This window comes from Taudactylus pleione, unplaced genomic scaffold, assembly GCF_031769625.1.
Source record: "Taudactylus pleione unplaced genomic scaffold, aTauple2 ptg000122l, whole genome shotgun sequence".
Lineage (NCBI taxonomy): Eukaryota > Metazoa > Chordata > Amphibia > Anura > Myobatrachidae > Taudactylus > Taudactylus pleione.
In genome coordinates, this window is record NW_028284524.1 from 12,789,946 (window position 1) to 12,809,393 (window position 19,448).

General features: G+C 45.0%; 1 protein-coding gene across 1 annotated transcript in view; it reads left to right on the forward strand.

Annotated features, from left to right (window-relative positions):
* Window positions 1-10,385: 10,385 nt before the first annotated feature.
* The window catches only part of LOC148524073 (sterol 26-hydroxylase, mitochondrial-like), a 122,833-nt gene continuing 113,770 nt past the window's right edge, over window positions 10,386-19,448 (forward strand). The window contains exon 1 of the mRNA XM_088472355.1: window positions 10,386-10,690. Coding sequence (XP_088328481.1) covers window positions 10,454-10,690 — 237 coding nt within the window. The 5' untranslated portion in view covers window positions 10,386-10,453. The remainder of the gene's footprint in view (window positions 10,691-19,448) is intronic.

A 19,448-nucleotide genomic window follows, 5' to 3' on the forward strand; every position in this document is an offset into this window, starting at 1 on the left:
TCCAGAGGAATCAAAGGTAAGTGCACTTTTAATCATATTAAATATATATAAAATATATGTATATAATAAATCTTTGTGCCTGTGCACAGTATCAGACTTTTACACACTGCAGCACTGCAGCCCAGGACCTGCTTTCGCTAAGTGCTGGGCTTTTACCCATTTTACTGCTGGCGGTACCAGGAGCTGCTCTCCTGGACCCCAGCACACACAGTGCCTGGTGCTCAGTGCCGAGCTCCCTTAGCCCTGCAGTCTGGGACTGCTTGGGCTCTCCCTCGGTGCAGCGTGGCACACCGAGGGTTAAACCTACTGTCTTTCTCAACGCTGGGGTCCAGCAAGTGGGAGCCAGAAGCTCTGCTCCCAGTCTCCAGCAGTCAGCACACAGCCCAGGACCATGTCCCGACTGCAGCAGCTCTATGTGGACCGTCCCCCTGTGCCTTGCACCGGGGGGTTAACAGTGGCATCACCTCGCTGCTGTGCTGGGGTTAAGCTCCCAATCCCCAGCATCTGGCAGCTGTCTGTATGCAGCGGCTCCCTGCATGCAGCCACTGCACAAGGAGCCGGCTAGCCAGTAACCCTGCATGCGGTACTCAGTCCTGTGTAACTTGGGTGCCGGGGGCCAAGTTCCCAGTCCCCAGCTTGGAGCACTCAGCTGCTCCTTACATCAGCACTCGCCGCAGCCACCAGAGATGAACCGGGGCAGCAGCACTTAGATGCAGCCTGGGTGTGGCATAACACTTTTCAGCGGCCGCTGGAGAGGGTCTGGGCTGCTGCAGAATACAAAAAAATAAATTTTTTAAAACATCCGGCACCTAGCACCGTTAATACATTTTAAACCAGGGCACCTAGCGCATATTGTTCTTTAAAAATGGCACTGCAGCATGGGGGTTTTACCCCTTCAATGCCACGGTCACCATTACCATGTGGTAGGAGGTTGGGAGCCATGGCTTGACTGGGGACTAGCAGGATTCAGATGCAGTCGTTGTAAAGTCAAAGATGTTTATGGTTCAGTAATCTTTAAGATGACTCATCCCCTCATCTTAAAGGAGGGTCAGCATACAGATGTCAAACAGCAGTACAATTCTTGATGATCAAGATGATATACACCAAACCAGGCTGACAGCCCTGTGGTTTTTTTTTTTTTTCAAAATAATTTTTATTGAAACACTGCACATATTCACATTCAAGAATTTCAATCAGATCGGTACAGAGCATTTAAAGACATCAGAAATGTAACACAATTACATAGTATTGTCACTATGTTCATAAATTTTTGAGATCATATAAATCTTATAGCCGTATTGCTCTGTCAGATGTTACATAATACAGACTTCGTAATAGTATATTGTAATGTTCAATCTTGTCACATCACAATTTTTCATATAACATAAGAAATTCTTAATATGCATACAAATACAGTCAATAATGAACATTAACTAAAGAAAATAAAGAAAAATAAATAAATAGAAACTCTCTCTCGCCCTCCCCCCCCAACCAAAACCAGAAGAGTCCAGATTCCCTCCATATTCAGTATGTTTAGTGACCAACCGAAGTGACATCTATTGGAGGGTTGTTTCCAATGGTTTGAAGTGTGTACCATGAGGTATCCTTCACACTATTATAAATTTGCCGTCACATTTCCAGGGACAGAGTAGATATAAATGATTCCCATGTGTTAAAAAATTTTCTCCACTTTGATTTCTTTTTCTTATATTACCTCTACCCAATCCATTCGAAAAACATTAAATAATTTTATCTTAAATAATGCAAAAGATGGGGCAGTAGACGAGATCCACTCTTGTAGTGTCGTCTTGCGTGATGCCGCACTGATTGCTAAGAGCATTCTCCTACTCCCCTTACTCGCCCTCATATCTGTGGGAATAATGCCAAAGATTGCCCACTCTGCCATTAAAGGGACATAATTAAGCATTGATGATTCCGCATATCTTTTTATTTGTAACCAGAATCCTCTAACCAATGGGCACGACCAAAAACAATGATATAAATCGGCATTACTTTCCCCACACCTATAGCAGCAATGAGAAGTCGTGCGTCCCATTAAGTAACTTCTGTGCGGTGATAAATAAGCTCTGTGGAAAATGTTTAAGAACATCTCCACATAGATTGTTGATGTTAGAGTTTTACAAGAGTAATTAAGGGCAGCCATTAAATCTTCTATTGTGTACGTAGGAAATTTCTGAATCCACTGTGACATTCCCCTAGTATTGGATGCATGATCCATGTTTGTTTTAAAACACATATAATAGTTAGAAATGGCTTTCCTCAAAATTGGTGGTTTGGAAAGAAGACTATCTATTGGATTGTTCCAATCTCCCTCTGCAAACACCTGTATCACAGAATTAACATAATGTTTTGCCTGTAGGAAGGCCACAGGGTATCCTGATAAAGTATTATATTTTTCCAAGGCTTCACAATATGTCAGAGTCCTATGTGCCTCTCTATCTACCAAACATCCTATTCTCTGTATACCTCCTACTTGCCATAGTGTAAATGGGTATGTTTCCTGTCCATTTTGAAAATCGGGGTTTCTTACAAACGGAAGAAATAATGATTTATGTGAATTTAGACCTGCCTCATGTCTCAATTGATGCCATAGTCGTTTTGTATTCCACAATAGTGGGTTATCCCTCACAGAGGCAGAAAGTTCTTGATCGTGAAGATGCAAAAATGTAATTAGGTCCCTTTGTTCGAGAAACTCCCGCTCAAGTGACGTGTTGGCATAGTTTTCTGTTTCGTTTATCCAATTGGACAAATAGCGAAACATAACTGCTTTATTATATAACTTGATATCTGGAAAGCCTATTCCCCCATTTAATTTAGATTGTTGTAATTTTAAGAGGCTTATCTTAGGTCGCTTACCATTCCAAACAAAAGATCGAAAAATCTTATTCAGGAGTTGCAAATCTTTTGCTGTAACAAACAAAGGCAAGGCCTGAAGCAGGTACATCAGTCTCGGGAATGAGATCATTTTAATTAGACATGCACGTCCCATATATGATAGGCAGAGGTCCCTCCATCCCTCTAGCTCGTCCGAGATTTTTTTTATAATGGGTCTGTAGTTAAAGGAATATAAATTTGCTAAGTTCTTAGGAAGTATAATACCCAAATATGTGATCCTGTCACTAGCCCACCTAAGTGATATGTTTTCTGGTAAATGTGGTATTGTATTGCGCGTACCGAGATAGAGCGCTTCCGATTTACTTATATTAACTGCAAATCCTGAAATTTCTTCAAAACTTTTTAACACTTCAAATATGTGGATCATACTTTCATGAGGATTAGCGATATAGAGCATTATATCATCAGCGAATGCTGTTAGTTTTATTGTTCTGGAGCCTATATTAATCCCCTTAAAAATACTATCTTTTTCTAATATTCTTATTAACGGGTCTATGGCCAAATCGAATAAAAGGGGTGAAAGGGGCACCCCTGTCTTGTACCCCTAAACATCTCTATTGGGGTGCTGATATAACCATTTATTAAAAGTGTCGTCATGGGGGATAAATAAGCCCTGTGGTTTTTAACTAATCAACTTAAGTGCATGTGCCTTGCATTCTCACCTGTTTCCTATGGACAGTGAGGAGTGGTGCCTGAGCCCACTTGGTGTTATAGTCGTCACCCAGGAGTCAGCTCATCTAGGGTCCCATGGGGGAAGTTTCCCTCCAAAATAATACTTCCAGAAATCTGCCCAGAGACCCAGCTCACCACCTCTAGACTGAATCCAAGCTCCAGAGATGGGTCCCCTGGCAGCATCTCCTGCCCAACGAGTGGGAGTCCTTTGGAGCTCCATGAAAACACTTCGCTTGCTGCATTGACCAGCTTCACATTCAACTCCTCAAACGACTTTCAGGCATGAGGTTGCATGTTTCCCTGGAAGGAGGCTGGGGGATCCAGCAGCCCACACAGAGCCCTGGATCCCCTGGGACTTCCAGGGAAACCAAGGTAAGTGCATTATTACTTTTAAAAATATACATTGAAAATAACAAGATTTTGGTACTCACTGATAAATCTGTTTTTTTGAGGCCACAGGGGACACTGGAAACTGTGGGGTATAGACAGAGTGTAGAGAGGAGCTGGCACTTTAAGAATTGAATAAGTGTGACTGGCTCCTCCCCCCTCTATACCCCTAATCCCCAGTCAAGAACTGAGTCGAGAGGAGACTGTTAGAAGAAAACAACTCTAGGCGAGGAGGAGGAACAGAAAATGGAAACAGGAACAGCAATAGATAGCCTGGAATCTGACAGTCACACCAAAAATAACCAGAGAGCAGCGAAGGATGGGCGTCCAGTGTCCCCTGTGTGCCAGAAACAGATTTATCAGTGAATACCAAAATCTTGTTTTCATCCACAACCACAGGGAATACTGGAAACTCAGTACTGTGGGGATGTCCCAGATCTAACCTCCCTGGTGGGAGAGTGCTGTGACACCTGTAGAATCGAATGGCTGAATTGAGAAACCAGGTGGCCCCTAGGCAAAGCTGGGAAAGAGAAATGCCCGTGGCTGCCTCCCAGGAAGGGCCAAACGAGTGCGTAGAATGCGCCAAAATGGAAAGAGGCAGAGGTAGAGAAGCAAACAAATAAGCCTGATGTACAGTCATTCGGATCCAATGTGACAAGGTCTGCTTAGAAGCAGGCCAACCACGCTTAGCACATCAAGCACGAATAATGAGTCAGACTTTCGCAAGGAAGCTGTCCGATCCACATAGATACACAAAGCATGCACCACGTCCAAATATTTTGGGAAAATGGCTGATCCCCAGATAGTACTGGTACAACAATAGACTAGATAATATGGAAGGAAGAAAACACCTTCGGCAAAAACATGGAGCGAGTACAGAGCACCGCACGATCCTCATGGAAGACTAGGTAAGGAGAGCAACAAGATAGAGCACCCAGCTCAGAAACCCATCTGGCAGAAGCCAAGGCCATCAAGAGAGCTGTCTTCCAGGTAAGGTATTTCAAGTCCACTGTCTCTAAAGGTTCAAACACTGAAAGATTGGAAAAAAGAGAGTACCAGGGTGAAATCCCAAGGAGCTGTTGGGGGTACAAAAGGAGGCTGAATAGAAATAACCCCTTGCAAAAAAGTCTGAACCTCAGGAAATAAGGCCAACTTACATTGGAAAAAAATACATAGGGCCATAACCTGCAACTTCAAAGACCCCAGATGCAGCCTAGCATTCAAGCCTGTCTGCAGAAAACACAAGAGATGACCTAAACAAAAGGACGAAGTAGGGCCACTCCACCTTTCACACCATGCCACATAAGACTTCCAGATCCGATGATAGTGGGCTGAAGTCACTGGTTTCCTAGCTCGAAGTATGGTAGAAATAACAGTTCTTGGGATGCCCTTACGTCTTAACAGCATGGTTTCAATAGCCACACCATCAAACACAGACAGCGTAAGTCTAGATAAAGAAAAGGATCCTGGAGGAGGTCTGGGCATAGCAGAAGAATCCACGGATCGTCTGCTAGGAGTAATCATAGGTCTGAGAACCAAGCCTTGCGAGGCCAGTTCGGAGCTATCAGAATGCAAACAACCTTCTCTCTCTTGATGGTTTGATAACTCAAGGCAGTAGGGGAAAAAGGTGGAGACCGATAAGCAAACTGTAACTGCCACGGTGCTGTCAGTGCATCCACTGCCACCGCTGCCGGATCCTGGATGCGGAAACAGTAGAGCAGAAGCTGATGGTTGAGTCTGGACACCATGAGATCTGTCTGGGGTCTGCTCCAGTGCTGAACCAACTGTTGAAAAACCTGAGGATGAAGAGCCCATTCCCCCGGATGCAAGTACTGACAGCTGAGGTAATCCACTTCACAGTGGTCCACTCCTGGGATGAAAACCGCTGACAGAGCTTCCACGTCTCTCTGCCCAATGAAGAATAAGAGAGGCCTCCTGCATGGCACATCGGCTTCTGTTCCACCCTGATGATTGATGTAGGCCACTGTAGTTGCATTATCTGAGTGGATCCTGATGGCCAGTCCTCGTGGAAGAGGGAATGACTCCCGCAGTGTGTTGTAAACCACCTGAAGCTCCAGAATGTTTATCAGAAGAAGAGCCTCCTGCCTTGACCAACGTCCTTGGTAATTATGATCTAGAACCACTGCTCCCCGACCCCAAAGACTGTCATCTGTCGTTAGAAGGACCCAGTCCCAAATCCCAAAACGTTGTCCCGCCAAGATATGACTGGAGTCGGTCTAGGCTGTGCATGTGAAGATGGGAATCTGACCACCGGGACTGGAGATCTAGTTGAAAGGTCCTGGAGTGAAAATAACCAAACTCCAAAGCCTCGAAAGCTGCCACTATCCTTCCCAGTAGACATATACAAAGATGCACTGACACACACCGAGGCCAGAGGACAAGCCGAACCAACTCCTGGATTGACGAAGATTTGTCCCTTGGAAGTAACACTCTTTGTACCGAAGTGTCTAAAATCATCCCCAGAAACTGGAGGTGTTGAAAAGGAACCCACTGAGACTTTGGGAAATTGATAAACCAACTGTGTTTTAACAGCAGGTTGTAGGAGGTTAAGACATCCTGAAGGAGCTTTTCCGGAGACAGAGCTTTGAGTAGAAGATCACCCAAGTTTGGTACTATCGTTACACCTTGAAGATGAAGTAGAGCAACCATGACCGCCATAACTTTCGTGAAGACTCTGGGAGCCGAAGAAAGTCAGAATGGGAGAGCCCAAAACTGATAGTGAGACTCTCGAATGGTGATCCTGAGAAATGCCTGATGTGGGAATGTGTAAATATGCGTCCTTGATATCCAAGGACACCAGAAATTCTCCCGGTTCCAGACTTGCAATCACTGAATGCAGGGACTCCATCTTGAATCTGTAATTCAAGATGTAGTCCCCATCTCCGTATTGAAGGGGAATCTCCGCCCCCATTCTGATTAACGTCCAGCAAGATATGGCTGCCCGTAACACACAGCACGAAGCTTTGAGAAGCCGCAGTGCCAGCCTTCCCCTGCTGCTTGTTGTGACCAGTAAGGCTGGCCATACTCCCCAGCTGTGCCACCGGACTGTGCGGCGGTCAGTGGGGACTCAGACCCTGCCGCGAGCAGCTGCGGCGGGTTCCCTCAGCACTGATGTGCTAAGACCTGGGTCCCAGACGCACACTGCAGGCAGTGGCGGCAGGTGCCTCCGGCTGGCTAACTGTCTGCCTGTGTCCTCAATGAGTTGAAATAAAAAAATAAAATAATTGAAAGTCTCCCTGTCCCCCAGTGTGCAGCTACACTCTCCACACCCTTAACATGTAGAGCACAGGGAGCTAACTAGCTCAGTCCCCCTGCATGCATGCAGCACTCATTCCGGCTGCCTGTTAATAATGGGGCACAGGGAGCTAAGCTCCCAGGCCCCAACGGTCACCCCCTCCCCCGGTGCTGTGCTCCGCATGGTCCCCTTTCTCTGCACAGGGGTACAGAGAACCGGATTTGCGACACCCCCCCTCCCCGCGTGTGGCTATTTAACTTTGAAGTGCTGGGTGCCGGTCCCCAGCGGTCAGGTCACAGGCCCTGATTCAGAGCCGGACGCTCTGACAGAGCGCTTGCTCTGAATCAGGGCCGTCCCTCCTAGTTTTTGGAGCGGCCTCCAGGCCACTCGCATAGCTGTGGGTGACCACCCACAGCTATAGCGAGCGGCCAAAATAATGGTCGCGATGGTCAAGACCATCGGGCTTGCGACGAGACCCTGCAGTAGGGTCTCGCTGCCGCAAGCCCTGGAGTGCTTTTGGCTCTATCAGAGCGAAAAGCACTCCCACTGACATCACTAGTGATGTCAGTGGGGCCGGCCCCAGACAGTAGGCGTTCCCATGGGTACGCCTCCATCTGGGCAGCCATGCCGCCTGGCACGCCCACCAAAGGGGACGTGCTGTCAATCACCATCGACAGCATGCCCCCTTTGGTGTGAAACCCATAACGACGGCTTGGCCGTCGTTATTCGGGTCTCGCACATGCGCACGACAGAGCCGCCTCCATCGTGCGCATGTGCACTTGGGCAACATCGACCTCAGCGCTCGCGAGCGGGTCTGAATTAGGCCCACAGTCCCTTCTGGCCGATGCATTGGGAGCTGGCTTTCCTGGTCTCCCAGTGTGTGGCCTTTCAGCCCTGCAGTCCGGGACCGTGGACCTGGATGCAATGGCTTCCTGTAACCCTCGGAGTGCTGGGGAGCCAGGAGCAAAGCTCTTGGTCCCCAGTATGGAGAACTCAGTGGCTCCCTGCACCTAGTCCTATGGAGCTGGGGTGCCGGGAGCCATGCTCCCATTCCCCAGTGTGGAGCTCTCAGTGGCTTCCTGCAACTAGTCCTATGGAGCTGGGGCACCGGGAGCAATGCTCCTGGACCCAAGCATGGAGCCCTCTGTGGCCTAACTCCTATACATTTTAAATATGGCATTGCGCCATGGGTTACCCCTTCAGTGCCGTGGCCACCATTAACCACGTGTGACTGGAATGGGTATGAAGTCCCGGCGGCTGAAAAGGTTCATATACCAACGCCGGCAGACTGAAGGGAGAAGATCCCGACTGGGCAGGTAGTACTATGGGAGTGATTCAAAGCCGCTCGCAAGCGGCCGCTCGTTCGTTCCGAGCGATGTTTGCCCAACTGCGCATGCGTACGGATTTTAATACGCATGCGTGAACCAGTCATTGCGGCTGAAAATCGTTTGTTCGCTGAATAGCGAATGCCTGCTATTTTGAGTGACAGGAGGAGGCGTATGTGGGTGGTAACAGGGGAAGGTGCTTGAAAACGGGGAGTGGAGATCAGAACGCAGGCGTGCTTAAAGGTCAAAACGGGCGTATTATGGGTGTGCATAATTAATCCAGCAGCGTCATTGACCACGTCACTGGGTTATTTTATAGTCAGAACTGCTCGCAAGATTGTGGTAGGAAAAACCAACCACAAGAATAGCGAGCAGTTCATACGCTGGTCGATGTACTCGATTAATCTAATAAATAGCGGACATGACGTAGGATGCGAGCGGCCAGGGGGCGTAGTTATCCAAAAAACGACTGCAAGTTTTGTTCGCTCGTTTAGACATGGAGGCGTCAACAGACCGCAAAGAGCGAATGGTTCATTTGGATAGCCACTCCCTTTTCCTGAACGACCGTCCGCAAATAGCGTCCGGCTCTGAATCAGGCCCGATATCCCTACCCCTCTCCCCCCCTAACCCTCCCTTAGTGGTGCTTAACCCTAACCTCCACTCATAGTGCCTAACCCTAACCTCTCCCAGGGAGTGTCTAACCCTAACCCCTCCTTACTACACCCTAAACCAAACCCTCCCGGGAGCCCTCCACCATGGAGTGCCTAACCCTAAACTCGCCCCCGCTCCCTAAATTTACAGGTATAGGGTGACGCATATGGAAAGGGAAAAGTGTGAGCGCTTAAGGGAACATAGAAAAATCGATATATTTATATGGGACATACTATATGCACTGTTTTAATTACTTTTTGCCTGGGTATGGCGAATAAAACAGCTGTCATTCCAGAGTAAATGGCTGTCATTCCACATTATGCGACATGTATAGTAGAGAGCAGGTATAGGGGGACGCATATGCAAAGGGAAAAGTGTGTGCGCTTAGGGGATCATCAAAAAATCACCATCTAAATTTGGGGCATGCACTGTTTTGATGCCATTTTTGCATAGGGATAGCGAATAAAACAGCTGCCATTCCGTAGTAAATGGCCGTCATTCTACATTATGTGACATGTATAGTAGGGTACAGGTATAGGTGGATGCATATGGAAAGGGAAAAGTGTGTGCACTTAGGGGAACATAGAAAAAACGGCATCTATAATAGAACATATCAACTGTTTTGATGCCATTTTTGCTTAGAGATGGCGAAAAAAACAGCTGTCATTCCGTAGTAAGCGGTGGTCATTTCGCATTATGTGACATTTATAGAAGGGTACAGGTATAGGGGGATGCATATAGAAAGGGAAAAGTGTGTGCGCTTAAGGGAACATAGAAAAATCGGAGTTTAAATGTGGGATATATGCACTGTTTTGATGCCATTTTTGCATAGGGATGGCAAATAAAACAGTTGTCATTCCGTAGTAAACGGCCGTCATTCCATAGTAAACGGCCGTCATTCCATATCATTCCACATGTAAAATATGTGAAATCATCTTAGCAAGAAGTGTGCTGAAGATATAGTACATAGGTTTAAGATTTTTTAAAATATACATAAAAGTTCAGTTTGCTCCCATTATAGTCAGTTGGCATTCCTTTTCTGCAGACCAGACTGTCATTTCTTTTAGTACGTCCCACTAGAAAGAGATATCTCTGTCTCCAGCCCTGTAGCATGACAGGGCTGGAGGTGGGTGTTCCCGGGGCGGGTGTACATGGTGTAAGAGGCAGCAGTACATACAGTAACACAGTACCGAGGCCTCAAGCATTACACACTGCACATAAACATCTCGCCCCTTTCCTTCCAGCCATGGTGACCCCTTTTCTCGGGCGCTGCTTCCAGGCAGTGGGTAGGGGCTCCCTGCTGCTGCAGACATGCAGAACTGGTGGAACTCAGAGCAGAGCAGTGACAGGGACAGCAGCAGCTGGAGTAGCAGAAGGTGACAAGAAGATGAAAACAGTAGAAGATCTGTCGGGTCCTTCAGTGTTCACTGACCTGTACTGGGTCTTCCTGAGGGGATACTTGCTCTATAGCCATGAATTACAGGTCAGTCCCATATGTGCTTTAAAATGAATATTTCAACTTAAAGTTGCAGGAGAACAACTCAGGAAATAATTTGTTCTGGTAATATATTAATAACAACAATTCAACAAATACCAAACTAATTATTTCAACCTCTAATCTCCTGAAGTATTTTCATTGTATGTGAATTCAAGAAGTATTACCTACAGTAATAAAGTGCAGCGTTTGAGAAATTGTTTAACACATTTCCTCTCTTTATTTTATTGAAAATAACTAAAAGGAGTTTAAATATAGCCATCCGTGTTGCCAGGATACTTTATTTTATTTTATTATCATTATATTTACTAAATAATGACAGAGTTATTTTTTACTGACATATTACCATGCTTTGTTAAACATTATTTACATGAGAAACAAAATGTTTATCAAGGACTTGAAAAGGGTTCACAATTCTACACAATCTCAAAATCATTACTGTGATATTTCTGTGATAATGACTTGTATTACACGTGTGATGTTTTACTGACATGGATTTTTTGTTACTGACAAGTGAATTTGTTGTATAGTTTGGGGTATCTGTAGTAGCGTTCTACTGGATTTATTTGTGGGTGTGGACGGGAACAGCTAGGCACACGAGTAGTCCAATGTTGCACAATTAGACGTAGTTACTGTATATGTAGAATTTGTGCCTAGTATGCAATGTGTGGGGGAAAGGGGAAAAGCAAAAGAACTCAGCAATCTAAAGTCATATTGATTCTAGTGTAATAAATTGGAGACACAATGCACCGGTAGAATGCTTGTGGTTTAAAAAGAATAAATAAGAAAAATATTTTAGGGTAAAAACCCTCTGTCTTGTTGATGATGGATGTGTATTAATTGGGAGGTAAGAAGGCTCCTTTAGGGTGCCTCCTACCGTAGTGTATGTTTTACCTACGTATTCCTTACTAAACCTCTAATATGACAGTTCTTTGGTGACTCTGGGATATAAAAGTGCCCTTTTAGGGGGTCTCTTTCCGTATGTAACTAAGGGACACGTAGGTAAAACTACCTTAGATTGCAGTGTTCTTTTTCCCCATGTCACTCATTGCTTATCACACACAGGTGCAGCGCTAAGCACATTTTCTACATATAACTAAGTGATTTTTTTTGCCAAATAAGGGGCATATGTATCAAAGCTCGATGTGAGATATATGTCACCAACCAATGAGCTTCTAACTTACATTTTGCAGGCTGTGTTTAAGAAATGATAGTCTGGAGCTGATTGGTTGGTGATATATATTTCACATTTTTATTTCACATCAAGATTTGATACATATGCCCCTAAATGTTAAATAATCATGTACCGATGGTTGATCCTTGGGATCGGACAGTAGAGCTGGACCCCTGTATAAATGCTTATTGTAAGTAAATTCACACTGTGACTAAACTAATATGAAACAAATTCCATATCTATCCCTATTGTGCAGGTCTCAGTGCCTGAGCTGTATCTGCCATATAGGCCAAAGCATAGGCCTGTTTAAGTACAATAATCTATTTGCTGTTTAGTCTATGTTGCATTGCCTTTTATCAGTAAGAAACATTTATGAGGGGTTGTTGTTGTTGGTTAACCCTTAATAATTTTTCAGCGCCTACAAACCATACTAGTTAAATCAGATGATTGATACATTGGTACAATGATATACGGTTACCTGCTGTATGCAGTGGTGTATCTATTATGGGTGCAGTGTGTGCGGGGCACACGGGCCCCCGAGTCCAGGGGGGCCCCGCACTGCACACACTGTACCCTTATTTTTTTAAAACTTACCTGTCCGAGGTTCCGCGTCGGGTGTCACTGCTGCTCAGAACACCGGAAAAATGGCCGCCGCGGCAATTTTTCTGGCGTTCTGTGCATGCGCAGTAGACTCTGGGCACATTCTAGTGCCCGGAGTCTACTAATGCTCTGATGGCTGGCCAGCCGCGTCAGTCGGCTGCCAGCCACCAGGGAGAGAGGAGGGGGCCCGCATGAGGAGTGCACACGGGCCCCCTCCTCTCTTAAAACGCCCCTGGCTGTATGAGTTAGCCACCCATTCTTAGAGGTATATCTCTGTACATTAACTTAATGCAGTGGCAACTAATGTTTCATACCGCAGTGGGAGAAAACAAATTACCATTAAAATTTGCAAAAAGAGCCTCCTACTGGGGTAACTGTGTAAAAGTAATTCTTTAACTGTACGCTTTTTGAAACTTTTCCTAGTAGCTTTGAAAAATGTGGCAGTGTGCATGCGCCAATGGTAGATGAAGATGTGTACTGACCAGCACCAGGCACTCCTAAGTGCAATTCTCACCTGCCTGCACATCCAACACTACCACTAGGCACCAACACTAAAAATTACTTTTGGTTCAGCACTAAGGGGTATATTTACTAAAGTGCGGGATTTTAGAAGTGGAGGTGTTGCCCATAGCAACCAATCAGATTCTACTTATAATTTATCTAGCACCTTCTAGAAGATAATAGCTTGAATCTGATTAGTTGCTATAGGAAACATCTCCACTTCTAAAAACCCGCACTTTATATACCACTAGGTCTGCACTTTCTATAGTGAACAAACTAACCACCTTCATATTGAACTAATGAGAATCATTCATTCCCACCTCAAAAAGTTTATGGTGTCATGTAAACCAACCATGTGCTGTGAAAATCCACGACACAGGGCAACGCAGGGAAATCATGTAAAACCAATCCTGTGTGCTGTGTAAGTTCCTTTATAGGCAACGCAGGGAAATCTACAAATTTCAGCATATCAACCAAATAATATGGCCATCAGCTCTGGGGGTTCCATGATGTATGCTTGCTTGCAAACTAAGGGGCTCATTTATCCACGAGTTTATTTAAATGCAACGAGTTTTAAAACTCGTTGCGTATGATAATGGTGCTACAGCCAATCAGCTTCCATCTGTCCACTGTTTAAAAAATGACAGTTGGGAGCTGATTGGCTTGAGTGCCATTTATCATACGCATTGAGTTTTAAAACTTGTTGCATATAAAACTTGTTGATAAATGGGCTCCTAAATACTGTATTTATGGTCAAAATGTTTTTTGATTATACTAGTGTTTCTGCACACCAAACAGTAGTGCACACTATAATTACTAAGAGCCTGCCCTTCCCTACCAATGGGAGACACACCAATGTCTGCTACTTATATAAATATAGGAATGGATATGGGTCATTGAACCCAAAGGGAGATGCTATGGCACTTCTGGGAGCTGTTAGCATCATGCAACCTGTGTGTGGTGGGATTTGTGTATTTACAGACCTCTATACCCTGTACTTTCTACTTTTCCAGTGGCTATTAAATTATTAAGAAGCTTGAAAATATAAAAACTATGGAAAATGATTCTTGTAGCCTGCCACATTTATTTATGATGAAATAACATTCCTAATTGTTCATGATGTTGCTGCTTTAAAAATTGCTGGCTAAATGATGTGCTATCCCAGAATAAGTGACTACAGCATTCTGAATTCAACCCCTGGCGTCTGATGTAAAGATATTGTATATACCAGGACTGTCATTTCTCAGCTGCTAGCTAGAGTTTACTGTAAAACAGGAAATGGAGAACTTGACAATCAGAGTACGCCCAGAATGAAAACACACTGTAAACATGTGAAAGTCAATGCCAGTAGCCATGCATTTTCAATTTAGTTTTTTTTTTCTCCAGAAGATGGTGCTCATACTAAACAAATTGTTTTCTTGTCAAGAGGTGTTTTTCTTCCTTTAAATGTTTCTTTCCTTTGCGAGTTCAAATAAACAATCATTGCAGTATTTTCCCACAACTGAGATCCTTATAAAGGGACAGAATTGTACTTGTGTCCCCTTTTAATGCAAGATAATACCTGTTGGGTCTGGATCATACTTGCCTACTTTTCAAAAAGCATTTCCGGGAGATTGTGAAAGAAACAGAGGCGTATGACGCTGAAGGGGGTGTGCGGCTCCATATGAGAGGTATGTCATGAAACTGACTTACATCCAACTGTACATGAGCCCCAAAGCAGTTACAAAGTTTGGCACATAGACTTAGGTGAGCAGTAAATTGGAGAAAGTGGGTTGTGTGGGGGTGCTTTTATTTCTTATAAATGTACTTTAAAAATTTGGGGGGGGTTTGTGTTTTTTTTTTTTTTTAAATCAATTCTTATTCAAAGGTCATATAATACTAATAAAACCTTCTAATATAGCTTGTGTTACTATGTAATGATTTCAGCCAACAAGAGCAATTTGGTTTATTAATATCCAGTCTCTGGAGTTTTGTAGCAATTCACTTTTTGTAGAGACTTATTTTTATAGCATGAATTATTTCATACAAATTGTAACAAAGTCCATTTATTGAAGTGCACATGATATCCAGATAAGAGACATGGATATAAGCTGTTTTACAGCAGTCTCTGTTTCCCCGTATACAATACTTATGTGCAACCACAAATAATCCTATGTAGGAGAAATAGCGTTGAGCCCAACAGTTTGATTGGAAGAAATAAAAAGTCCTTACCTTTTACAGTGTATATTAGCACAGGTTTACAATTGTGAAGACAGACTAACAGTCTCTGATCACCAGCGTGGTACCTTTAGTTGTTATGGTATATGTGTATATAAAAGCCGCTCGTAGATCCTTTTGTAGGAGGGGGAGAGCTTAGGTAAGATAAGCGATATGTACAGTATCCCTCGGCAGCATGTACAATTATGTACTTTTCCCCAGGTATGTGAGTCCAGACCCTTAGCACTATTGCCAGGTCAGTTGTATCGCTCACTGCTAATTCCTTACTGCTTCTTGCGGCTTCAGCGCTGTAGTTCTCTGGTGACCGGTCTGTTTGTCTTCACTGTGTGAGGTCTTTCTACGCGTTTCTCCACCTACTTTCTCAGTGGCTTCCTCAGGAAATCTATTTAAAAAACAGGTGTTAAAAATTAGCTATCAATTAACAAGATGCAAAGTGAATGAACAGAAGAGAAATCTAAATCAAATCAATATTTGGTGTGACCACCCTTTGCCTTCAAAACAACATCAATTCTTGTAGGTACACTTGCACAAGTCAGGTATATTGTAGTAATATAGTCAGGTGTATAATTAACCAGTCATTCCAAACAGGTGATAATGATCATCGTTTTTATATGTAGGTTGAAAACACAGTCATTAACTAATACAGACACAGCTGTGTAGGAGGCTTAAACTGGGTGAGGAACAGCCAAACTCTGCTACAAAGGTGAGGTTGAGGAAGACAGGTTCATGTCACAGGTCATACACCATGAGAAGAGTGATCACAGAAACAAGAACAGAGTAGTTATACTACATCAGCAAGGTCTCTCCCAGGCAGAGATTTCAAAGCAGACTGAGGTTTCAAAATGTGCTATTCAAGCTCTTTTGAAGAAGCACAAAGAAACAGGCAATGTCTTCAGAAAAAACAAAACACGGCAACCCGGATCCACGAACATGTCCCGCCCTCTAAGGACAGGACATCGCGAATGAGAGGGCTCAGCCATGGCATTTCTCTTAGAAATGCCTGGGTTGAGCGTTTATTGGCTGAGAGAGGTAAGCCTCCGCCTTTCAGCCAATGAACGGTTCCCACCTTTGACTTCAATGGTGAGAACTGCTAGGTAACCTTTAGTAACTTACGGTTCTCACCATTGAAGTCAATGGTGGGAACCGTTCATTGGCTGAGAGAGGCAGAGGCTCACCTCTCAGCCAATAAACGCTCAGCCTCGGCATTGAGCCCGTCATTTGGGAAGTACCATCCTTAGAGGATGCTACAGTTCGTGTCTACTATTTATTTTTGTATTTAAGAAAATGGTGGATGCCTACATGGACAAGAGGACCGGTCAAGGTATTGTAGGTGGGTGTGTTATAAACGTATACATTCAGTGTATGAGTGTTGTCTTTATATTAACTTTTCTTTTACAGGTGAACTGGTACCAGCAGGCCCTTAATGCCCTGCATGCTGGTACTTGTGGTTCTCCAAGTACCAGCATGAAAGGGAGGCTTGCTGGGACCTGTAGTTGGACTGTAAAAGATAATCCTTTTTTTTTTTCTTACACACTTTACACTATCAGCCTAGCACCGACCAGCCAGGGGTGTTACGGGGATAGCCCTGGGCTAGCAGCCCAGGCATGGGGTGCCCTGGAGAGGGGGACTTCTTTATTGGGGGGTCCCCCCTCCCCAGGGATTTCTGGCCTGGGCTTACTAGTGGTCAGGTGTAATGCTTTGGCTTGGGGACCAGTTGAAAGGGTTCCCCTAGCTGTGGCATTACAGAAACTAGAAAGAGTCTGGTGCTGGTCATGGAAAGGGACCCCTACTTATTTTGTCCCCTGTATTTACACAACCAGGACTGGCTATGGAAAGCCTGTGGCTGGTTGTGATTTTAGGGGGGACCCCATGTCATTTTGTTATTTTTATTTTAACACTTTAGATGATTTTTACAGACAGTTGCATGCACGGATCTCCCTGATCTGTGCATGCATCTGTGTCAATCAGACCTGCTCATGCTAAAATTGAAAGCATGAAGCAGGTCTATTCATTTGGGTATTTGAAGTTCGATTTTGAGTAGGGTTTGGGGTTCGATTTGGACATGGGCATGCAAAATTGATCATCAAATCACTGTTAAAAATCGAACCAAATCACTTTCGGTCTAGCAAAGGCTTCTAAAATATAAGTTTAGTAAATGTGGGATTTCTACATTCAATTTGACTCAATTTGAAGTGAACTAAATCGAACATCAAATAGAATGTAAAATCGAACTTTGATAAATATACCCCATCATGCTTACTTCCCTTCGAAATTGGAAGATGTCCAGCATTGCCATCAGCTCAGAACTGGCAGATACCAGTGGGACCCAGGTACACCCATCTACTGTTCGGAGAAGTCTTGCCAGAAGTGGTCCTTATGTAAGAATTGCGGCAAAAAAGCCACACCTTCGGTGTGGAATCAAGGCCAAGCGACTAAACTATGCACAAAGCATAGGAACTGGGGTGCATAAAAATGGCAGCAGGTGCTATGAGTCAAAATGTGAAATATTTGGCTGTAACAGAAGGCAGTTTGTTCGCCGAAGGGCTGAAGAGCAGTACAATAGGGGCGTATTTACCCATTGCCAGGATGGCACTCGCCAGGGGCGCCAGCCAAAGAGGGGCACCGTCCAGCAGTGCCACCAGCAGCCAAGAGGTGGAATCAGGCTGGGATTACCAGGACCGGAACTAGCGGCAGTGCAGCCACCGTTAGTCCCCCGGGCCCCACAAGTGTAGGGCAGACCGCAGTGAGTAGCGGTCAGCCCTACACAGTTTACAAACACACAGCTGCCAGCAGCGGCTGTGTGTTTGTTATCGCAGCCAATGAGAGTCAGACAGACTCTCAATGGCTGCTGCATCCACGGAGGGAGCCGGCTGGAGCTCACTCATGAGCTCTGCCTTCATGACATCTTTCCCATAGTGCAGAGCAGGCTGGAAGGAGCGGATAGCGGCAGTCGTCGGAAGGAGTGGGGATTCGGGTAAGTTGTGTTGTTATTTTTTTCTATGTGTGTAAGAATGGCACATGGGGGGTGTGTGGCTACTATGGGGCACTGTATAGGGGGGGCTGCTACTGGGGGCACTGTGTAAAGGGGACTACTACTGGGGGCACTGTATAGGGGGGAGTACTACAGGGGGCACTGTATAGTGGGATGGCTGGGGAGACAGACGGAAGCGCTGGCTGATGAAACATGTGGGCTGGCTGGGGAGACAGAAGAGGGGTAGCTGGAGGAAACATTTTAAGTACTTATTTAATGTATAGTGTCATTATTCAGAAATTATGGGGGGAGGGGGCCGCCAGTCCATTACATTGCCAGGGGCGCTCGGATCCCTAGATACACCCCTGCAGTACAATAATGAATGTCTGCAGGGAACAGTGAAGCATGGTGGAGGTTCCTTGCAAGTTTGGGACTGCATTTCAGCAAATGGAGTTGGAGATTTGGTCAGGAGTAATGCTGTACTTCTCAATATTGAGAAATACAGGCAGGTACTTATCTATCAGGCAATACCGTCAGGGAGGCATTCTGAAGCAGGACAACGACCCCAAACATACAGCCAGTCTTATTAAGAACCATCATCAGCATGAAGAACAAGGAGTCCTGGAAGTGATGATATGGCCCCCACAGAGCCCTGTTCTCAACATCGAGGCTTTCTGGGATTACATGAAGAGTCAGGAGAATATGAGCAAGCCTACATCCACAGAAGATCTGTGGTTAGTTCTCCAAGATGTTTGGAACAACCTCCCTGCAGTGTCCCGCGGTGGGGGGGGGAAGTTGTGTATGCAGAGGGAGAATAGATGCTGTCCGCATGCATCTATTCACATTACGGGGGAAAGCCCGGGGGCAGCCCAGCATCTCGGAGATGCTGGGCATGCCCCTCACTGACAGAACTCAGAAAGAGGCAAAACGTCATCTTGCATGGACGAACATCATCATTCCTGGACTTTTGTCCAGGAATGATGATGTTCGTCCATGCAAGATGACATTTTGCCTCTTTTCTGAGTTCCGTTTTTTTGGAGGGAAAAATCCGAACTCAACGTGCAAACTCAAACCTATCCGATCCTGCACATCCCTAATTAGGAGTGATTTCAATCACTTCCTGTTTGTGTTTCAAGCCTCTCCCCCAGTTCCCGCTCTTTTATGAGAGCCATGTGTTCCAAGCCTCAATGTGAATGTGTTTCAGGAGTGAATACAATCACTTCCTGTTTGTGTTCCAAGCCTCTTTCATGTGAGCCATTCCATACTGTGTAATATTACCCTTA